The sequence below is a fragment of the Gadus morhua genome, chromosome 6 (genome assembly GCF_902167405.1).
Source record: "Gadus morhua chromosome 6, gadMor3.0, whole genome shotgun sequence".
NCBI classification, from domain to species: domain Eukaryota; kingdom Metazoa; phylum Chordata; class Actinopteri; order Gadiformes; family Gadidae; genus Gadus; species Gadus morhua.
In genome coordinates this window covers 6,362,709-6,385,864 of record NC_044053.1, presented here as the reverse complement: position 1 = coordinate 6,385,864, position 23,156 = coordinate 6,362,709, and the positions used below count along the sequence as shown (strand labels likewise).

The following is a 23,156-nucleotide window of genomic DNA, read 5'->3' as shown; positions in this document are numbered from 1 at the left end:
AGAGCATTAGCAACTCATACCTTCAACAGAGCAACGACAAACCACCAGTAAGCATTGTTGACCTTTCTCTAGAATACTCTGCTGCGTAAATCTACCCTTTTTGATCATAAACTATTTGGAAAGAACATCAAAGAACAAAGAACTGATAACTCACCCAGTGTCACTATGTGTATGTGAAAAAACACAAGGGACAGAGAACAGGACACTCCGTTTCAAAGGCTTGCAAGGATTTAAATACGTTACTGTTGTTAGCCGACACATAAACCAGAACAACTTGTTTAGTTCCTTCTCAGGAACTATACATCACATGTGCCGTATTGCTCATGCCTACAAAGCCACAAGACCTACAGGTGCGTGACTCTTGATCTACATTGGTCCACATCTGATCTACACTACTCAACAAGAGCGTATAGATTCACGAATGGCGTGATTCAAGACACACATGAACACGGCCTTGTACCGACGCCGTGGCATGATATTGCAACGACTTTAAACCTTTCCCCTCGCACAAATAAACACAATGAAAGACGACAGCACAGACTGCGGTCAACAAGACGCCGCAACGGATTCACATTTTCCACTGCCAACGTACTGGAAGCACAGGATTAAATTGTGTGTGTCGCCTGGCAAGAACCTGATTACCAAAGCTCTCCGGGGCAATAAAAGCACTGGAACCCACCGTGTTAAATATTCAGCAGGGTTACTTTTCCCCAATAAAAAAAAAGACTTGCTCTATGGTTAATGGGGGGAAAGAGGTTAACTGTTGTTCTGAAAACATCAGCTCCAGTTTAAGATTGTAGTCAGGATGTGAAGAGGGAGGCTTTTATGGTTTGTTTTGCAAGTGGGGATATGGGAGGCGGGGGCGGGGGCTGTGGTGGTGTTATTTGCATGCATGCAAGAATTCAGGCTGGGGGCAGAAAGCACAAGTGAGTGGCTACTGCAGTGCAGGGGCCACTTGTTGGCTTAGCCCGGCATCTGGCCCTCATTAGGCCCGTAGCCTTTGAAGACCTGGACGAGAAGCTGCCGCTCTTCACTTGGGGAGCGCAGGGGTGAGAGCTTGGACACCTGTGGACTCGCATTCATTCGCTGTTTGCCAATGCTAGCCATCGCATTAATCCCAGCTTGGGCCGGCTTGACGGTACGCGTCCCTTTGATGTCCCGGTTCAACCTGCCGAGTTCAACCCCCCATCTGAAAGGCTCTGTGATCGTCTGTGTACGTGTGCGGGTGCACGTGTGCGTGTCAGAGGACTGTATTCAGAAGAGCCACATCATGCGCATAGCCCCCAGAGGCCTGGTGAGGTAGCATAACTCATGTGCACAGGACGCTTCCTAACCGGGCCCTGAATGCACTTCAATACATAACAATTAGTATATGCAGATGAGATCCGCTTAAAAAAAAAAGAAAAGGACCCAGTATCCCGCCATGAGTGATGCGTAGCGGACGGTAGTGCTGTAAATCTGATTTACAGTCTCCCGCCAGGCATTACACCACAACGTCTTGCACAATCACGTTCCGCCTCATGTCCCCTCTCACATTCCATCCTCGGCTTAGCTTTGGATAAGCTAGTGTAGCACGAGGTAAACTCCCATATTTTATCAGCCATCATTCAGAATGTGATCATGATGCATGTTTAACACAAAGTCAGAATGAACAAAATAAAATACTCAAATTCTACGGTTGGCGCCTAGCCCTTGAATTCGTACCTATCCTTCATTGAAAGTAGATCCTTGTTATTTCAGGTTGGAGCTTGGCTTTTATTAACCATCCAAGCTTAAATTTAGTTCTGGAACAGGGCTTTGAAATGACAGAGTAGCGGACTGGGCTGTGGCGGACACATGTGAAGCAGATGTACGGCTTTCAAAATCTGCACAGTCAACTGCATTCTGCCATCTTAACCACACACATAAGAGTCTTCCCTCTGCTTCAGAAAGCATACACACAGACCGTCTTGTTGGGGATAGTAGCGGCTGGAGCGTTTGACTACGGTGTACTACGTTGCCTTTAGCTTTGGCATGTGCTTCAGCTTGTCAACTATAGTACACGGCTGATTCAGGAGCTGCGCCCCTGAGCCTTTCCTCTCTTGGCTTCTTTTTATGCAAAACGGATTGCTGCTCTTGATCAGGCCCACTTCCCATTAGTGTGGGAAAGCTCCTTGGGAACAGGTTGAAATACAAAAACAAAGCTTTCATCACCAAAGGGTATGCATGTTTGAGGTTTACTAAAAAGTAAAACCAAATATTTTTTAAGGATTATGTAAGATGTAAGTGCAAGAAATAAATCTAAATGCATCCATTTTCAGAACAGTGCTCATTATACTCTAAAGCCATATTTTAAATGTTAAACATAAATTTTAATCTATTTGTAAAAAGAAGCCAGACTTAAAAGTGAACGGTCACCAAATGAAAAAGATAAACCTCCCTTTATTCCAGTTTGAAAAGTTAATCCCTGAATGCACAACCCGTCCCAAAGTCAAACACAAAAATAGAAGCCTCTGGTAAAATTGAAGCTGCAGGATTCCAGAAAGTCTTGTAGGAATGTCTATGATTAGTATGGCAGATGATTTATCCTGTTGGATAGCATCCTACGGAGAGAGTACGAGGTAAGGAGTCGGAGAGGCAGGGTAGGATTCTGGCAGGGGGCTTACCATCTGGGAACACGCTCAGAGCAGCATGAGCGAAAACTGTAACCAGGTGACTTTCAGCTATTCCTACTAAAACATTATGAGCATTCCAGAAGTTTAGATCTTTATTAGAACTCTGTGGTATTCAAATCGAAGACTGCTTACTCTTTAAAACTACGTTGGTTGTTAATTAAATGCATCGTTTTAAAAACAAGCCAAACTTAGTTCAATGGCTAGAGCCTAGGCTCTCCTCTTACAGAGCAAAAGCCCCACAACTCTTTCGGTTGACAATACTGCCCCCTTTGGGCGAAACAATTTTAAATCCACAACAAAAATATTAAAAGAAAGGACACCACGAGAATAGAACTTTAACATCCATCAATCATCTGCATGCACTGGCTGCCACTTCTACTTAACAAAATAAGTTTTGGTAAATGGACACACAATTTGAACACTTTCAAAATTGCTGATATAACCCTAGAAACTCCCACCAGAAACTGTCTCAGTCAAGGTGGTCAAGGAGCGGGGTATTTTTTCTTTCCTTACGAGTGTTTTGTACTTTGTTAATGCATAATAATAATTAAAAAATAATTACATTGGTAGTCCTAGGCCGCCTTAACCATAGTGCTGGGGGAAACACTGGATATCAAGAGTTGCCAACATTATAAATCTTAAATGATCATTTACTTTACAATACTTAAAATGAAAAGTTAGTTCATTCAGAAGACGGATGCAAAAATTACAGATCTTATTTTGTGCGACATGTTGACATTTTTGCGTTCCATTTCCTAAAAATTCATTTGACAAATCAGAAGAGGAATGCACATCTAGTGACCTTGCATTTATCTTACCGCTGTTTTCATTGCATCATGGTCCTTCAAAAGTTCCGTTCCCCGCTCTCAGCAGAGACATCCGCCGGGCTACAACCACCCTTCGTCACTCTGGCCGGAGCTATTTCTGAGCCTCTAAGGTTCCCCTCTTGCAAACGGGGATAAGCGGCTCTTGTGACCCCACACTTCATTCTCCCAACTTGGGCTTTGTCCTCCTGCCCTGCTGTGGTATCTGCTCCCTCTCCCTCCCATGCACACCCCCACCGGGCCGCCACTTGACCATGGACAGGCTGGAGCCACTTGTTTGTTTAGCGCTACAGCACAGCCAGTAAGACTGGGACACCCACCCCCCCCCAGGAGGACATTGGAAGATGGGGGGCCCTCAACTACAGGCACCCAAAAAAAAATATATTTTGCAAAATAATTTACCATACAGGGTACGTAACAGACAATCACAGAAGCAATACAATCTCAAGTATTGGTTGTAATCGCCAAGAAAAATCCCTCCAAATACTAAAAAACATGCACTGAATGAACATACACTTTTTTAAAAATGCAAAAAAAGGTTAAAACCAATTCAAACACCAAGCCTGCCTTGATTAGGTCGCCGGGTAGCATGATGGGCTCCAACAAAGGGGCCAGCCGATCCAAGTGTGTTCATTTCCCTGTGTGAGTCTCAAAGGAGAATTTGTGGGAGAAAACTCTACCCATTTTAAGTGCTGCCGTGCTCCACTGTGTGCTGAGCCAGACCGCTGTGCTGACCTTCTGGAGATGAACCAATGGGTTGCAAAGGCATGTCCTCTTGTGGCCTATTGGCCCCCAGACAGCCCAGCCAAACAATAAAAGACAAGCTAATTAAACTGATGACAGCTGGACTGGGGTTGGGGTAGGGTAGGGTTAAAGGGGGCATGTTAGTTATTAACAAAGCAAAACTGTTGGGGCTGGTTTGGAATTAAATTGCAAGAAGAGGTGAAGGACCTCATTTCAACAAGGATAAATCACGAATACGTTTGAGGAGCTTTTGAAAGACGTTCAACATTGATTAAAATGTAGATTAGTGTTTCCACACATGGCTTCCTGCAACCTATTCTTATTTGATAGCTATCTAGGCTTTTTGTTGCATTCAATACTCGCCTTTATGACACAAAACTGACTGAATGTTTAGAATCTACCGTTGCAGAAACAGGCTCATGGGTGTCAACAGTAGTAGAAGCAAAAATGAAACAATACAGAAATTTAACAAGCATATAAACCTTTGCAAGTGTTTGTAAAGTCGCTCCTGGGGGAATTTTGGAGCTGCAATAACATTTTAAAGCTTGTGTCTCAGGAATACACTCGTCAATGTCTAGCCTTTCCAAACTAGGCTCACAGATTAACAAGGTCTCAGGACGAACAATCAACAGAGCCACCAAAAAAATATCTGGTTGGAGTGTGAGGGGCAAAGATATGCAGTCATAAAAAAGAGTTACTGTCCTTGGTAGGGAAACATACTTTGTTGCCAGGATTACTCTGGTCTTGAATTTGTATCCAAGCCTTTCCTTCACCACTATAGCCTAAGGTAAGCAACATCACACTATACATGTGCTGAATAAATAAGAGGCGGGAGAGCTTAAAATAAATGCGTTCAGGGTTGGCTTGCTTCATGAGCAGCATAAGGCCATCAGTCGACCTCCATAAAATGAGTTCTCGGATAGTGCTGTTTTTGGTTTGTTTTTACTATGGGTTGTAATCCCAGTGTGCCCAGGGACAGGCGTGGGACAATGGGGGAGGCGGCCACTAGGGAGTGGAAACACACACCTCCCCTGAGCCTTTCAACCGCAAGATGAGCAACCCCCGGCTTCAGAAATGATGCAACACAGCATTTTCCATTAATTAAATTAAAAGAAGAAAAGTCAACAAGCTCAGAAGGATAATCAGAAGTGCCATGTATCGGATGTTTAAAAACAGGCAGAAAAACTGACCAAAGGGAAACTAAACGAAATTGGATGCATTGCCCTGCTCTCGGGTTATCACGGAACGATAAACGTTGACCAACAAATATATTCATGCCCATCTGTTGAGCATCTTGTCCCCAGCTGGCCTAAGCTAGCTTTGGTTGCTCCCTCGGTATACCCTCTGCTTGGCCTCATTGTTTATCCAGGGGGGGGGGAAAGGAGTGCAGGGCTTAATAAGTGACATCAGGGTGTTTAATATCTGCTTAACCGACAAGGGCAGTTTGCCATCAGGAATATCAAACGCGGTAATCAGTAGTAGCAAACGTTATCACGTCCCCCGCCCGCCACCCTTATCTCGACAACGATAGAGGGGCCCAAAAGCAAACCACCGCGGCTCTGGTCTCCCATTTGCACAGCAGTGCAGTTAAACCCACCGGAGGCCGCCTCGCCAAAGGAGTGCCTCAAGGAGACACAAGGTCAACAACATCTGCTGTACTACATTATTCCAATGAACGGAATTGAGCAAAATGAGGCAAGCGAAGGCTTTCATTTACTTGATAACCACTCTAAATACCGGCCATTTTCCTTCTCTTTTCCTCACTTAACATTTTGGAGGGTCCCCCCGTTTCTGTTTAAGGAGGAGCGCCTCAACGGGGGGGAACTCAGGATGCACTTGAGCATGTGAAAGGAGAGAAAGAAAAGTGGTCAAGAGGGAGAGAGAGAGGGAGAGAGGTACAGGGCGCAGAGTAATCCCATTAGGGTGGCAGCAAAACCATTTGTTCCACCAATATGGAGGGAGAACGAGAGAGAAAGAGACGGAAGAGAGAAAAGAGAAGGAAGAGAGGATAGAGGCCGGTAGAAGAAGAAGAATGAATCTGACAACCGGGCAGGCCGGAGAGGCGCAGGGGGGACGGGGACAGGGGACGGGGGGGGGACAGCAGGAGTCTGCTCTCAATAGCTTGCCCGTCATCGATGTGGAGGGGGGAGCTGAGGTCGAGCCTGGTCCTCAGGGAGTGGGCCCTTCTCCTCTCCTGTTCCAGCCAGTCACTCCCTGGACGCGGATCCCCCCCCCCCCCCCCCCCAGCTCAACCCACTCAGAGCTCCAAACGGACAAGGGCCCCCAGAGGCTGAACACACAAGCCACCCGCTCTGTCTCCACGCGGGGAACAATTCAACATCAAATTTGAAATTCTAATTAATCTACATTGACAAACATGAGGAAATGAGGGGGTGGAGCTGGTGGAGGGTGGGGGAGTTAGGAACAAAAAGAGGAAAGGGTGAGAGAAGAGGATGGTGGAGGAGTTAGGAGCACATCAAGCTCACCGTGCCTAATGAACGCACAGCAATAACCATGTACTAATATAGCAAGGACTATAGGGCGAGTTGCCAAGCAGGAAGCCAGACACACTGCATCCCACAAAAATCTGATTAATAGAGATTAAGGGAGTGCTATGACGAATCTTGAATCTGCTGACACAAGAAGCTTTAACGGCTTTTGGGACCTACCCCGGGCCCACACCTTCGCCCACGAGCACGGAAAACAAATGCTGGAAAAACGCCTGCTCGTCAGTGTGAATAAAATTAGTTTATCAAACATTAACCTCAGACAGGAAACACAGCCCATGGGCGTGCGTCTGGGCCCAAGCACCGCTCCAGTGGACGGGCTGAAGGACAGATGGGATTCTGCCAAGAATGCACACGGCAACAAAGAATTTCACTGTCTGTTATTTTGCAGCGAGAAACATGGGAGATTCAAATAGCTTCCCTTTTTTTCTCCTAGCTTCAAAAGGAACCGGGTACACAAGTCTTCTGAACTCGAAGAAAACCTGCAATTACAAGTGCATGAACATTTACGCCATCTTCTAGTGACATACAAAATAGACCTTTACCATCAAACTTCAAGGGTGGGAATGATTACAAAGTTATAATGCTGCAATGATATACTACGACCAGCAACATGTGATAACATGTGCAGTTTTAAATTAAAGTTGAACACTGGAACCAATATAAAAACAACGTAAACAAAGTTGTGTTAAGGGTTGACCTTAGCAATGACTTCCGGGTCAACCTTTTCATGACATTGCCCTGGGCTAGCATCCGGAGGGCCATAGGCTAAGACAACAGTAGCATGCCTTCATTAGGTATAACACAGCGCATTGTGTTGGGAAAGGAGAGGGCAGTGGGGGGGGTCGGGTGCTGGGTCCCAGGAGTCATTTGTCTTACAATAGCGTCAGCATTCCATTGGAAACTCTATGGCTGAATGACAGCCACACTCAGTTTAATGTAGAGAGTGACTTTCACCGAAACAGAGGGATTAACTCCAATAGGGACATTCTGGGAATTTTGGAAGTTTTCCATTTAGTTCAAAATAAATGTATCAAAACTGTAGTATGGTAGAATGCAGTTTATTATTTGAATGCATTTTTCCACCATGCCTTACTCAAAGGACATGGACATGGCCATGACACATTGCATGCTGTGACATGTCTTTTTACTACAACAGATCAGTGTTAGTGACCAGATGAGCCAGTTCATTGTGAACACTGACGTACTCGTGATAATGCTAATGCATGATAAGAACATATGACATATGAACATATGGCTTAATTTGACATCAATGAGCAAATATTGACTTGAATAGCAAGAAGGTTCCCATTTCACTGGTGCAGTCGGAAGGAACAATTTGGAGGCCATTTGCCTGTAGAAAGTATGGCCACTACAGATCTCACTATGCAAAACAAGACAAAGCAGGAGAGAATGAACGCGAGACCTTTTTCACCAAACTCAAACGGTGAAAGGAAATAACATTTCACATTTTTTGCTTTATATTACATTGATGAACATAAGAGTCAATACAAAATATATATTGATTAAATCAAATGTCTATAAAAAAACTACATCTTTGTTATGCCAAATATTTTGGCTACCCTATTTCGAAATGTTCATTATAAAAGAAGGAAGTGTTACAGCCTGAGACAGGGCAACAGGAGTGGAAGGAAAATAGTATGTTCAGTCTAATCACAATTTTACACACCCACAATTTGCATAAACAAAAGCCGGTTGTAGACTCAGACATGACAACTACCTACACATTATGTTCCCACTGCCAAAGGGAGCATGGCTATCATTTTAGAAATGCTTCAGGGATGATCCATCAGGATAGAAATATGCAGAGTAGCAAATAAAATAACCAAGACGACAAAGTAGCAGAATTGTACGCAACAGGTTTTTTCAAATATTTTGAATGCCGGTTCCAGCTAGAAAAGCAATGCATACTCTGCATCACCCGAGACAGCAGCAGGCCACGGAAAGCTTAAGCCTAACGCCCATACACTGATAAAAGCACTAAACTAGAAACAAGCAATGTACATTTAATATATTATTTATGCATAGTTGTACTGTAAAATACCCCATCCTAGAATCAACACAGTAGCTGCTGATTCTAGAGGCTGTTAAAAGAAAAAAATACGAAACAAATTCTGCATCCCCCGCCTCCTAGCACCAGCGGGGATATAAGGCTATAGGTGTGGAGCCTCTGGCGATCGTTGCCGTGGCGACGTGCACCTCACTTTGTTGGGAGTGAAACCCGAGGAGGGCCGGCCGGCCATTATCAGGCCGAGTTCACCGCAGCCACGCAGCGAGGCATGGACTCGCGTCGCCAAACACTGAGGGCAGCAGGCACGGTTCACCGGCTGGGGAAAAGGGTCTGAACACGCCCTCTTCATCAACCATCTCACCACCACCTGTCTGGATGGGTGGATGGGGGTTTGGTAGAAGGGTAGTGAAGTGTTCACATTTTTGGTCAATAAAAACCAATGCCTTTTGAGCAGAAAGTGAGATGCAATTTGAAATGGGTTTAAAGTGTGGGAGCAATTTGTAAATCACGTGTCCGCTTAGCTTACAAAGCACAACGCAATTTCAAGTTGTTTCAAAGGTTCGTAAGCATTGAAGACTGAGGCATTGAAGATTACACTTCAGTAGACGATGAAAGGCACCAACGTGTGAGGAGAAGACGCTGGGGTCTTCTGCGGAGACTGAGCAACATTAAAAACATTTGCCATGTGGCGCTCAGGCAGCAGGCTTTCATGTGAAGGGAACTTTTTAACTGGCTCAGATAAAAGATCAACGGTTTCACCACTGAGCCAATCTTTACTGTAAACAAAATTCACACAGAACACAAGAGGAAACAATCGAGTGGCCCAGCTCAACAGCTTACAGAAAGATCCAAACCTTCTTCATGGGGATGTTTATACATTCAAACCAAGTTTAAAAGAGAGGGACATCTGGCCAGCCTTGATGGTTTAAAGCAAACATTTCAATAGCCATCGTTAGACTTCATTATTAGGCATTAGACGGCACACTCATAATAAACAAAGAAATTACCAAATCAAAGATGTCCACATTGCTCAGAAAACCAACTTACTGAAGGAGATTGAGACTAATTTTGCCATTCGGAGAAGCAATAATTGGAGAACATCCTCATGTCATGGCAAGTTTTTTTTGTATCAATAAAATTGATATCAAGACAGCGTTATGGCTGGGCCATTTAAACCATTCTTTAAAACCGACCAAACCTTTTGCCAAAGATTTAGTAAGCTTCAAAAGCAACCATAGCTGTATACAATCAAATCAGACTAGTCAGCACTATCAGAACTAGCCATCGCTTGCTCCAGAACACAGCAACCTGCAGGCATCACTGGTGTTTCCCTGCCTCCTGAAAACTAGCCTTAGCAGAGAGCTACAGCTAGCCTTCTTGCAACATTACCATACAATAACATGACAATTTAGAGTGACGGCGCAGCTAGGACGTCTTAGCTTTTTGATGGCCCGATGTTTTACCATTCATCGCCTCTTGTCTTACAACACAATGCCATGAAAAACGAGGAATACCAAATACTAAATACAACAACACACAACAGATCAGAATTACATTCAACCACGCAACAGATATACAACTGTACTCCAACCATAATGCCTGATTAACACAACTGTCTAGACGACATGTGTAAACAAGCCAATTTCAATTCAGGATATCCCTTACCTTGTGTTATATTATTGAGGGAAAAGTATTTCTTCAGTGCACCGCATCTCCGGTGACAAGTTCTAAAAATCTCACAGTACAACAGAGGACCCCTAAGGAACCCTCGCCAACGGACAAGTGAAGACTTATCGTACAGACAGACGTCACAAGGCATTGTTTAACAGGGCAACCAATCAGCAGGGACACACACACTGACACACATACAAAGACATACACACACAGTGTAACAGGAGTAGGACTTGGTAGACCAAGGTTATTTGGACACAAGGATATAGTATAACAGTGGCGTTTCTATGACGGCTTGACAACTCTACAGCTTTAGTAGCATCCAGCTCAAGCAAAATAGTGTTAAATGTCAACTCATAAGTTGTCAAGTTGCCTTTAAAAGCATAACAATACTGCAAGAATACTGGCCCTAAACACATGTTAAATATCCTTAGGCCACATTAGAAAGACATTTCTTGCCAGTGTGGACAACCGTCATGGTACCATTGTAACCGCATGAATCACAATGAAAGTTGTGTGCAACCACTGTTGAGAAAAACCAGCCATCCTCGTGTCGCCTGCTTATATAAAAAGGCTTGTTGTCAGAACGGAGGTTGGTTCACTCACCAAGACTGCCTTCTTGTGGCAAGACGTGAAAAGCTGCCGCACGTCTGCATAACTCGGGGATTATCACCAGATCACTTGAGCCCTGGAATTTCTGTGCACCTGCCCTATCCTGTTCCATGAACACGAAAAAGGTGGAGCCCCCCCGCCCGGACACACCTCCCTGCTCCAAGAAAGTTTCTCCTTTCCATAAACACTTGCACTTTGAATACCGGATAGGGTGCATGAGCTGCGGTCTATGCAGCCCAACGTGGATGACACACAAAGAGATGGCGTATTCTTTTACGGCGTACATCATTTCCCTGGCACTTTAGTGCAGCTTAGAATAAGGTTTGGTCCTGATACTAGCCTATGTTTGTCCTTAATGACGGTTAATCATACCTTTGGACATCTATTTTGAAGACCTATCAAAGACATTATCTATAGCCCACCCATGACACACACACAAACAAACATGTCTGCCATCGAGCACACTGAGGTTTTTCCATGTAAAATGACTCCTCTGTATTTTTCCCGGAATTAAAGCAAAGAACACTACTTAGTTTTAAGCATGGGGAAGGCAGGAAAACAAAAAGATTAAAGTGCGGGGTGTTTTGCAGGTTCAAACCCTATAGCACGGTTTTACTGCCACATCTTAATCATGAACAGCATACTTTTACATAAGCAACAAGCCTAGTCAAGCAGAAAGCTTCCCTCAAGCTACCTAACCTTCCCATGGAGTGGTTCACTTTAATCCCCTGAAATCACATGACTACAGCATGTAGTCACCATCAGATTCAACTCAGAGTGACCATAGTATTAGGTGTCTGCCATGCCATTAAAAAGAGAAAAAACTGACTAGGAATATCCTTTCAAGCTAGTTAAACCATAAGCAATCATAGTGGTCAAAGTAGTCAAGAAATGTATGAAGGGGAGAAAGAAATGTGAGAAGGAATTAGACAATTATGCTTTTGGGAGATTGAGATAGTGGGACCTGATTGACATTACAACCCAAGTGGTACCTTCATAAAAACCCAAGTTCAACACATTATTTTGTTACAGTTGGCGCAACAAAAGGCACATTCTTGGATACAAACATGTGATTTGAGAAGGGGGCGGTAGAATGAATGGGCTTAATATCCTAGGCAACAAAAAGGTCTCAAATCCACCTGGTTGTTGCTGGGATTAATCCTAGCTAGCCACACACACACCGCACACCACACCCACACACACACACCAACAGGTGACCAATACCCTCTTCTCAGTTGTATTCTGCATAGAACATCCAATATTGTCCATTGGAAAGCTCCTTGCAAGGATGCGATTGCAAATCACAATGGGAATAATCCGACCTCATAACATAAAGGGAAATAGTCGATGATGCTATTGGGAAGAACGTCAAAAGGCAAATGAGGCAACCATCCACATTACGAGATGGATAAAACCTTCCATTAGCAATGATATTTCACTTCTTACACAAAAGAAGTAGGAGATTCAAGACTGAGCTGTCCATCCATATTAATTGTCATGAGCCAAAAAAAAAAACATTGAGGATTTAAGTTGGGTACTTTGTGAAATCAGGAACAAAAATGGAGAGCAATCAGATTGAACTGTTGAAATTGACACTAACCTGACCTTTTTGTTTTGAACTACATCGTGGTTTGAGGTCATCTCCATTTTGGAACATTGCACGTGTAGGTATTCATTTAAGAGGAAAGCAACTAATTTAAAAAGGAGATTCAATGTTTACCCATGATGTCCTTATCAAATCCAATCCTCAAGCCTATTTTAAGCATCCTGGGCTAAACCAGGTTTTTCCTTGGGTTTTCTTTGCCCAGCACAACACTGCAAATTAAGGTGCACATGGTTTATAATAACAAGGCAAACATTCAGTTCACATAGACCACCATCACACACCCTTTTAAAATCCTGACAAGCTGCTCCCTCTCCCTCATTCTTACATGCAGAGATATTAGAAAAACTGCCATCTACAGAAAAATACTCTTCCAGGAAGTCAAGCTAAGCAGGGTCTTCTTTCCCCGCTGATTCTATATAGGCTGCACAAAAACAGAAGTTCATCTTCCAACGCTATTGTTTTTAACTTTCAAGTAACCCAACTGGTATTAGGGCCAGTAACAAACTTTCCACCAAGCACCACGTCTACGGCTTGAACTGCAAAAAGAAAAAGCAACAGCGGGCTACAGACGGCCACAGAGACACAAAAAGCCGGCCAGCAGCATGCGGGGCCAGGCCCGGATTAGATGTGCAACCAACTCGGACAGCGCAGCCGAGTGGAAGTAATTTCCTCTAAACAAACATCGGAGGGCCCCGGGGGCCGATAATCACAGAGAGGCGCTGGGCGGTTGGAGGGCAGACGCGGCCCGTCGACGGAAGCCAAGTTGCTTTGATCCCGGCAGACACAAGAGGTCGTTTAAGGGAGGTGTTAATTGAGAGACGCCGACCATGTGTCCACAAGACGGAGGGGCCCGCGCCCCGTAATGTGTACCTCTCAAGCGGCGGACTAAGCCAGATGTACCAGCCGACACCAGGCTGCCCTGTTAAACACAATCTGCTAAGAAGTGCCCCCAGTGGGAAAGCAGTGAGGAAGCAGTGGAATGGTGTTTATGTTATCGGTGGTAGAGAGACCGTTGCCATTAAATACTGAGCTTTACTGTAAGACCCGACATTTCTTTCCCTTTTAAGATAAAATTGGGTAACTTGAGTTTTGACACATGGATTACAGAATGATGAATAGGCAGGAAAAACAATATTTCATACATATTGATAAGTTTGAACCGTGCTACTTGTTTCTGTGAATGTTCAAAGATTATGGAGCGGCATGCCAAGACAAGACAGATGCATCTTAGGATGCTTCATTCAACATTAGTCTAAACTCAGCATCCTATCGGATGTCTGCTGCTTTGATGAGTGTAGTCGTTTTGCAAGATTTGGGGCAAGATTTGAGACAGTCAGAAACAGTTTGGAGGTCATCTTTGGTTGCAAAGTTACAAAATAGTTATCTGTTGACCATAACAAGAATTTGAGATGAAAATATGTTACATACAGGAAAACATCTTCATCATAGTCCCTTGAACATAATCTTTGAGCCATAGTTTAAGAGTCTATGAGAAGGAGACTGAAGTCCAACCACTATAGATTCCAATCTTTAAGTCCTTTGAGCACAATGGGGACCACCATGACATCCAGGTCTAAGGTTCAGCATCATCTTCACCCCATGTGGATACCCAAACTATTTGAAACCTACAAACGGAGAGGTCCCCTGCCAAAACTTTTGTTCAGTCATCACTGGAATGTGCCCCAGATGAGTGTGTTGGCATGAAAGATAATATAGAGAATGTTTTGTTGTATTTTAAGGATGAGAGTCGTTCCTGAAATAAGGCGAGGTGGCGTCTCTGACGTCTTTTCTAAAAAAAGAAACGTGACCCGTGATTCCAATAAGCCATACAGCAGCGAATTGTTTTTAAAAGTTGGTGACAGTCCCTTTCACTGCTCCTCAAAGACGCCTTTGTTGAACTCAAGCCCTGCATTTCAGACTCTGGCAAGTGAACAATGTGAGGAGACATCTCTGCACTGGCGCCTGAGGTGGAGGTGTTCAGGATATGAAAATCTCTTGGTTTCCTTCATGACTGAAAGAAACATAAATACACCAACTAATAAAAGCACAGGGGGCTTTATGGAGACTAAGGACATATGCCAATATCCCTTTAAAAAATATATATAGGAAAAATGCGTATTCTTTAGGGAACCTATTCAAATTCATCCACTTGTGTGCGTCTGTGTATCCACTTGCGTGCGTATGTCGCAGCAATGTGACTAGTCGCATAGGGCCATCATAAACAAAGAAAAGGGACGGTTGCGATCCTCTATGAGAGCTCAAAGTTCAACATCTAACCTAGCCGGGTTGAACACCTGTTGAGGGCAATATAACCACTTTGGTCGAAGAGACATATTAACGGAAGTACAACATTGGAGCAAATCGTTGCAATGTGTATAAACAAACTAAAATGCAAGCATGATAGACATTACGGGTTGATCATTAGAAAAAATCGAATTTAAAACCTGGATGACCAGATACGGTGATACAATAAGTTTAATAACAACGTAGTCCCATTATATTCCAAAGCCTGAGTAACAGCATGGGGCTCACTACTTACCAACACCAAGTTTCCCAGTCAATCAGGTCTTTACGTGATGTTAACCAGGCGCGTATTAATTGCTTTGTAGGCTACTGCAATTGAAGTATGACCGAATTAATTGTAAAGGAAAGCCATGTTGAAACCCTTATGCTAGCCCCAGAACGTGTTAAAACGTAAACTTTCCCCTCGTCTGTTCCTCGCCGACGGTCCCCTTTGTAGTTGTCCGTTCAGCAAGTTCTTACACTGCGCTCATGCGCACTTGATGGCCGGACCAGTGGCGTTCCACCCATTATGAAGGTCCGCGTAGCAGGTGACGCTTACCTGCTGCAAGGTTGCTCTCCTCTCGTTTATCTATAACAGTGTGATTTAAGGAAATGCAAACTTTAAGTTCCTTACCATGGCTTCATATCTTTCTCGACTTGGACTTATTTTCGACCATTTATTCTACATTAACTATGCACGTTTTGAGAAACACATCTCATTTTCTGTTTTCCTTTTTCTCTAGGTTATTGTAACATTTGAAAATATATATTCAGTGGATGTTCATGTTTACGTAAAACAGGAAAATAATGCAAACTATTACTACTTTTATTGAGCTTGCAAGGCAAAACACATTTTTAATCGCAATGACTGGTTGGTGAACAGCGACATCGTGTGGTATTTGTGTCATCTTGCGTAAAGTCCGCAAAGTAGCAATGTTTGAGAGGGAGAGAAAATTACGCTCGTACGTCATCATCATACATGTGTGTATTATATTGTGTGTACGTGTCTGACAGAAGTGAAAAGTGCAGCTGCCTGTTCCGTCCAAATTGCATCACTGTCAACTGATTAGGTCACAGATTTAAATGTAACATATAAAACACACTTGACACAATGCAGCCCAGCAGCATAAAGTGAGATAATTACAAAATGTATTTATTCCTTTTGTCCCTTTTTTTGCAATAGACTGGTGTTATGCTAATTTACAGATTTGAAACATGGCGATAACGCTGACTTGTATGGAGTCGCGCCGCCCAGTCGCTTTAGGTTAGAACGCAGTGGATCGTTGTTGAAGGGAGACAGACAGACCGACCGGCCGACTGACTGACTGACTGACTAAATGACTGATTGGTAAGATGCAAAAAATAAACCTGTCTGAAGGAATTCTGAAACTCTTATCTTCTATCCAGAGGGCAAACGGCAAAATAATTGTCGTACTCGGATGACCAAATCATCTCACGAATTTATCTTAAAACCTTCTTGGTATTCAAACTGCTGAAATTGTGTAAAATACACAACCTGATGTCGCAATGCTTATGCTTGGTTTTATTTCAGGGTTGACAGCATCCATTATTCCAGTCACATCCCGCTTTCGGTCACTTTATCAGTTCATCGCTGGATTCACAGCACATTGTACAATGCACGCTCTTCGGATTGGCTTTCCTTTATTTACCATCCCCTTAACGCAATAAGTTCCGCGTTATATGCTTTAAACGTTTCCCCTTTCTCCACACACTGCACTGGTGTGATCTGCTGTGCAAGATGTCAGGACAGGGACCGTTTGAGACCAACTCAGTCACTTTGACTAGGTTTCTTCTGGAGGAGGGTCAGAAAGCCAGAGGGACCGGAGAGTTAACGACACTTCTAAACTCTCTGTGCACAGCTGTTAAGGCAATTTCCGTAGCAGTGCGGCAAGCAGGAATCTCCCATCTGTAAGTAAAATGTATTTTCCTATTTTTTGTTTAACGATCTATAGATCAGTCAGTCAACCAGTCGCGAAGGTAGTCGTACACATGGCTGGATGAGTCGCATACGCCGTTCATCAAACTAACCCTCCCACTTTATAGTGTGTTTAATTTAATTGGTTAATGAGGAAAATTAAGCTGATACATGTAACGACCTTATGAACCTCTAACTTGGTAGATAGATACAAAAATGGGCAAGCCTAATACGAAGTACATTAACTATGTTTTCCTTCTCGTGATTCAAAGGAAATTCTTAAATCCCTCATTTTATTTTCCCTTCATTGGCAGAGAATGCCTGGCCATGGGAGAGAGCTCTCCTAAATTACATTTCCTTACTCATAGCCGGTGATGCATGCATATTTTGCTTGACACCTTCCCTGTATATAGGCCTACCAGGAAACTTTGCATTTTCTTTCTTGCTAATCAGGGTGTCCAAAAAAGGTGGCAAAGAAGTCTGAACAATAAACCACAACAAAATGTAATTTATCTTTGGATTTCCTCGAAACACAAACAAATAGGCTATTAGGGAAACGACCATGTCTGGACCGAACTACAACTTGAAAATAAGTAAACACATGCACACAAACTCATTTCATCTGTTTCCGAGCAGACAGAATCCTAAATCGTAAGATGCTTATTATTCCTTTTCAGTATTCATGCCTCTGTAATATGTCTCTCTATCAGCTATGGCATTGCGGGCAGCGTCAATGTGACCGGGGACCAGGTGAAGAAATTGGACATCCTGTCCAACGAGCTGGTCATCAACGCGATCAAAGCGTCCTTCACAGCATGCATCCTGGTCTCTGAGGAGGACGAGCACGCCATCATCCTGGAAGCAGGAAGCCGGGTCAGTGCATCTGGGAGAACGGGGGAACGAAGCCCACAAAATGAAGCGTTTCATCGCTGGTTTCGGGAGGATTTCCATACCATTGGCACTTTGTCCACGTGGTAGTAGTTTTAACACGGTACCTCATCCTACTTGACACAGACAGGTTTGAATGGGGACTTTTCCCTTAAAAGTACTGTTTATATTAGGGAGGTCCTAGCTTTTCTATTAAAACCCTTTCTCTCGCTCTCTTCTATTGCAGGGTAAATACATTGTGTGTTTCGACCCCCTCGACGGCTCATCCAACATCGATTGCCTTGTCTCCATCGGGACAATATTTGCCATCTACAAAAAGGTAGTGAATCATCGAAGATTACACAAAACTTTTACCGGCCACCCACAACAATGCGTTTATTTGACAGGGACAATGCACAAATTATAATTTAGCCTGATTATAGCCACAAGGCTAATTTACATCTGTTGCGTTTGGTGCTTCGGATGAATTGACCGTCACCACAACCACATGCCGCAGAAGGGGGAGTTGTTTGTGCCGTTTACGGATTCATTTGAACGTTACAGACCACAGATGGGGAGCCCAGCGAGCTTGACGCCCTGCAGCCGGGCCGGGACCTGGTGGCGGCGGGCTATGCCCTGTACGGCAGCGCCACCATGATGGTGCTCTCCTGCGGCCAGGGGGTCAACTGCTTCATGCTGGACCCTGTGAGTATCAGAGGGACTTTCCCTCACCAGGGCTGACTGGGCGCGGGAATATGTGAATGTTTTCCATCAAACTCAACAAACCAAAAGTATGAGATTGCAGCAATGTCTCTTGAGATTGATTTATCCTTGTTGTTGAGAAACAGCGAGGATAAAACAGGGTGCTGTTTTCCAATTTCATTGAGAAACAGCACGTTAGCTCTCACCGTTACATCCAGTGATGTTACTATCGCGGTACAACAACCACATTCAATGGACATATTCACAAATAGTTGTCACACACCCTTAATATCAGGGGGACCCCCGATAAGGGGAGGGACACGGCCTCCCTCAGTTTGAACGGGTGCGATGGCCCTAACTTCAGACGAACGTTCAGCATTAAGAATGAGACGAATTGCGAATTATGATCACCCGTCACCTGCTCATTTAATTCCCATAACCCAGTAACCCTGTCAAAGCAGGTATCCATCTGCATGTAAACATACTAATCAAAGGTGTGTGTGGTTTCCTGACTGGCCAGGCGATCGGGGAGTTCATCCTGACAGACAAAGATGTGAAGATGAAGAATCGAGGGAACATCTACAGTACAAACGAAGGCAACGCCATGTACTTCGAGCCGGCCGTCACAGAGTACCTGCAAAAGAAGAAGTTCCCAAAGGTAAACAATGTGGTTGGTTACAACATGTACGACATATTTCCCCACAGTCTTTGCCTTTTGTAGCTGTTTCGTTATGTGGGGTGTCTTTGGTTGTTATTTTAGAAGGGTATGCCACTCATAAGAATTACCTGGCTTAAGATACATGATGCCCAACATTTATTGGCATGTGAACCCAGGGCCGGATTAACAAATCATAGGCCCCTGTGCACAAATGTCTGAAGGCCCCCCCCCCCCCCCCCCCCCCCTCCCCGAAAAAAATCAGGAAAAAAAAAATCGATATATTTTTTTTATTATTATTATTTTAACACACACAAATAATGACACATAAAGTGTAGCCGGCTTGGTCTTACTCCGCCGACTACTTTTCACCATAGGTGGACTGGCTCAATTGACAGGTTATGGGAGGGGGGTTAACTGTCACATTAGGCCACTATATTGTTCAGAATCATTATATTGCTGTTCTTATGACATTCGTTTTAATAATGAATTTTAAATGAATACCCTATTTAATAATACCATGTATAACTATTTTAAGAGTACAAACATTCATAAAAAAATACAAATAAAAAAAAAGTTTCTTTCGTGTGGTGCCCCCCCCACTGGCTGGGAATGGTTGGGGCCCCTGGGCACAGTGCCGTGGGCCCTAATGGTAGATCCGGCCCTGCGTGAACCCATTGCTAGCTCTGAATGTGTTTTTGCGACCCCAGCTTTAAATTTGTGCATCTGCTTCCACTCAAATTGTTTTCACTCAATTAACATCTCAGGACTATGGGTCGTGAACACAGTGGTTGTGAAGTGCGAAGAGCCCACCCTCACATCTATCATCTTACGTCATTTCACTAGCTTATCGAGGGGCAACAAGAGCGTTGCACTGCAATAAGGGTAACATGAAATAAGTCTTGGTTAAAAACACTAGGAATGTTTCTACCCTCTACTGTACGTCTTTAACCACCAGGACGGCAGCGCACCGTACGGGTCTCGCCACGTTGGCTCCATGGTAGCAGACGTCCACAGGACTATGATGTACGGAGGCGTGTTCCTGTACACAGCCAACGTGAAGAGTCCCCAGGGAAAGGTACAGTACCTGTCATAAGCTAGAGTAGTTACTATTTACCCAGGATGGGACAAAGGATTCTTGGTGCATACCAAACATTTTGGAAGAATTGTAAAACTTTGTTCTTCTAACGTAATTTCTGGTTGTTTATTGGCACACATCATTTGTTGCTGAAGGATTACTTTTCAAACAAATGTAAAGATTAATCCATATTTACCATTTTAAGATGGTATGGCATTGTGAAGACGTTTCACTAGATTGCTCTATCTACAAACCCGAGTCTGTGACACAATGCCATTTCCTCACATACCTCACTGTCGCCACGGTGTTTGCTAACGTGTAACCAAGCAAGCTTGCACAGTTGTTCGGAACACGGAAACTTACCTCTCAGTGTGACTGTGGAGTTTGTTCACATCATGCCATGGTTTACTTCATGGACAATGAAGTAAGCCATGGTAACCATGGTAATTGTCCACATTGGTTTGTGGACAATTACCTATTGCTGAACATTTTCTTTTCCTAACATTTTCATTTTGGTGTAGCAGATGTTCTAGAACGTGTTCTTAGTCGTTCATCCCCCCCATCCCCCAATGTCCTTGTAGCTGAGGCTGCTGTACGAGTGCAACCCCATGGCCTACATCATGGTGCAGGCAGGGGGCATGGCCACCACGGGCACCCAGAACGTTCTGGACATCCAGCCCGTGGACATCCACCAGAGGGTCCCCGTGGTCATGGGCTCGTCCGACGACGTGCGAGAGTACCTCGCCATCTTCATGAAGCACGCCAGAAAGTAGCAGGCCAGCCAGTAGCACCCTCTGTTGTGTGAATGTGTTTCTGTGTGTGTGTACACATTCCACACAGTAAAGGGTACTGGGAAATGACTGGACCCCTTCCTCAGAGTTTACGTTCTGCTTTGAGTAGCAACAGTGCATGAGTCCAAAGGAGTAAGACAATGCTTGCCATAAGCTGGCAAGCAAACTCACAAAGACACTAATACTGATTAGTATGTGCACAAACACACACACACAAACACACTCACGCACATACAGTATGGATCACATGCTACATACAACAAACATTTGCTTCACACGTAACTTAAAACAAGCACCTTGATCGGGTTGGAACATTTTAAAATATGTTGGGCCACATACAAATATCTATGCAAGAACGCTTCATGCCTTGATCATGTCTGATAAATAAAAATTCAAACTTCAAAGAATGATTCTTTGTTGTTTTTGTTTTAAAAGTGATGGGTGTATCATGAATGTCCATAGTGGGAAAAAAGGGCAAATTATAGCTATTACAATAAAATGAACAGGGGGTTGAGTTGAGAATTTGAGTTTGAGCTGTTGAAAGTTAAAGTCTGCCCCCATTTCTTGTTTGAATGTGACTGGATGTTGAGACACTGATACTAGTCAACTGCTTACACAGTCAGTCAGGGAAAGCACGCATGACTTCTGCCAGAACCTAAAATGAATTCAATATTCCTATTTGTGTTACTTTCAAACCTGATGCACAAAATGATCAGATCTATTAGAAAAGTGTAATGGACATCAATAGTTGCAGTGTCCTTCAGCAGTGTATATTAAAGTGCATGGATATTCTATCTACAGGAGTTGACCTTTGAGTTAAATGTCAAAAGGACAGCATGGAGTCAGAAATGTTATTTGAGACAGTGAATGACACATTACACATATAAATCTGAATCTTCTGCCTTTGATAAACCTTGTCCAGCAACACATTTAGCTATGTATCACTAAACAGCTTTGCATTAACCGAGCAACACATAGTAATAACTTAATACTTTACTTTACTCTGTTGTGCATCATTGCAATACTGCAAGTGATGTAGGGGTGATTATTACTCAGCCTGACATAGAAATTCTTGCCCAACATCAGATCCAGAGTATGGGACAACGCATTGGGTTTGGTAAAGTATTTTCACCAAATACAAGGGCTAAAACATACAGAGTTACGGAGTCAAGAAATTCATTCTCACTTCGGCAAAGCATTCAGAGGGTCACACGTTTCTGTTCAAGAGAGAGACAATGGCTAAGCACCAAGGGCCTTGGCTTTACAATATAACAACGGTTTGGAAAAAAGGACTCGTACTCTGGCTATGTTTAAACTATTATTGTGAAAGGTGTAACACTCCTTTTTGACTTCAATGAAAAATCCCAAGTTTTAAGAAAGGGGCTTGCCTCTGGGTAGGGGATTATGCTTGTTATGACCACGTCGACCACAACTGTTATCTGACACTGCATCCTCCAACACACAAACACACACACACACACACACACACACACACACACACACACACACACACACACACACACACACACACACACACACACACACATAAATAGAACACTTGGCAGGACGGTTATACCTTCTGTCTGCTACACTCTGCCTCACATTGTGGATTTGCTACTCGACAGGAAGGCACCTCAGGAGAAGTTAGGAGAAGCATTTACAAACACACAAACTCACACGCACACACCATGTCGGATCAGTCGGAGTTCGACACAGACGTGTGGACGCTGACCCGCTTCATCATGGAGACCGGGCGTCAGGCCAAGGGGTCGACCGGCGAACTCACCCAGCTCATCAACTCCATGCTGACGGCCATTAAGGCCATTTCCTCGGCCGTGCGCAAGGCAGGACTGGTGCACCTGTGAGTACTACCTGGGAGAGTAGATGACCTTGGGCGTTCGACCAACGCTGCGTTGGCTTAGAACCACTGGTGTGTGTGTGGACACCTCTTTGGTTGACCTCACTGCAATTGCATAACTGCAGAATATTACATAAGTGCCTGGTTAAAAAAAAAGGACTGTTTAGAGATCCTCTTTTTAAGCTGTTATGTTGACAAAACACCATTAAGAGTTGACGTTCCCTGCAACCCTACATGGGGGAATAAGGATATATCTTTGGAGTGAATACATTAGTTACATTAATTTATGTCAAATTGAAAGAGGCAAGACACAGTGAGGATTCATTCACTTCCTGG

At 43.8% G+C, this 23,156-nt stretch overlaps 3 protein-coding genes across 6 annotated transcripts in view; 2 read left to right on the top strand and 1 right to left on the bottom strand.

The window, feature by feature from the left end:
* kank1a (KN motif and ankyrin repeat domains 1a) overlaps nt 1-15,388 on the bottom strand; it is a 35,267-nt gene extending 19,879 nt beyond the window's left edge. Inside the window, exon 1 of one of the 4 annotated variants that reach the window (XM_030358372.1) lies at nt 15,190-15,388. The gene's annotated coding sequence lies outside the window, so the exon portion shown is untranslated. The remainder of the gene's footprint in view (nt 1-15,189) is intronic. The other 3 variants (XM_030358371.1, XM_030358369.1, XM_030358370.1) reach the window with 3 other exon arrangements.
* Nucleotides 15,389-16,556: 1,168 nt separating this feature from the next.
* fbp1a (fructose-1,6-bisphosphatase 1a) lies at nt 16,557-21,372 on the top strand. Its single transcript, XM_030359469.1, has 7 exons — nt 16,557-16,862; nt 17,580-17,742; nt 17,984-18,076; nt 18,301-18,441; nt 18,959-19,096; nt 20,052-20,171; nt 20,753-21,372. The coding sequence occupies exons 1-7, from the start codon at nt 16,693-16,695 to the stop codon at nt 20,942-20,944; spliced, it is 1,017 nt and encodes a 338-aa protein (XP_030215329.1). The 5' UTR covers nt 16,557-16,692; the 3' UTR covers nt 20,945-21,372.
* Nucleotides 21,373-22,522: 1,150 nt separating this feature from the next.
* The window catches only part of fbp2 (fructose-1,6-bisphosphatase 2), a 10,128-nt gene continuing 9,494 nt past the window's right edge, over nt 22,523-23,156 (top strand). Inside the window, exon 1 of the mRNA XM_030359470.1 lies at nt 22,523-22,823. Within this exon, the coding sequence (XP_030215330.1) occupies nt 22,651-22,823 (173 nt within the window). The 5' untranslated portion in view covers nt 22,523-22,650. The remainder of the gene's footprint in view (nt 22,824-23,156) is intronic.

What these genes read in the sequence shown, in the direction of transcription:
- fbp1a (XM_030359469.1), top strand. Translation starts at nt 16,693, where the DNA reads ATGTCAGGACAGGGACCGTTTGAGACCAACTCAGTCACTTTGACTAGG. An exon ending in ACTGCTTCATGCTGGACCCT is followed by an intron (nt 18,442 to 18,958) that starts GTGAGTATCAGA and finishes CTGACTGGCCAG; the next exon opens with GCGATCGGGGAGTTCATCCT. An exon ending in AAAAGAAGAAGTTCCCAAAG is followed by an intron (nt 19,097 to 20,051) that starts GTAAACAATGTG and finishes TTTAACCACCAG; the next exon opens with GACGGCAGCGCACCGTACGG.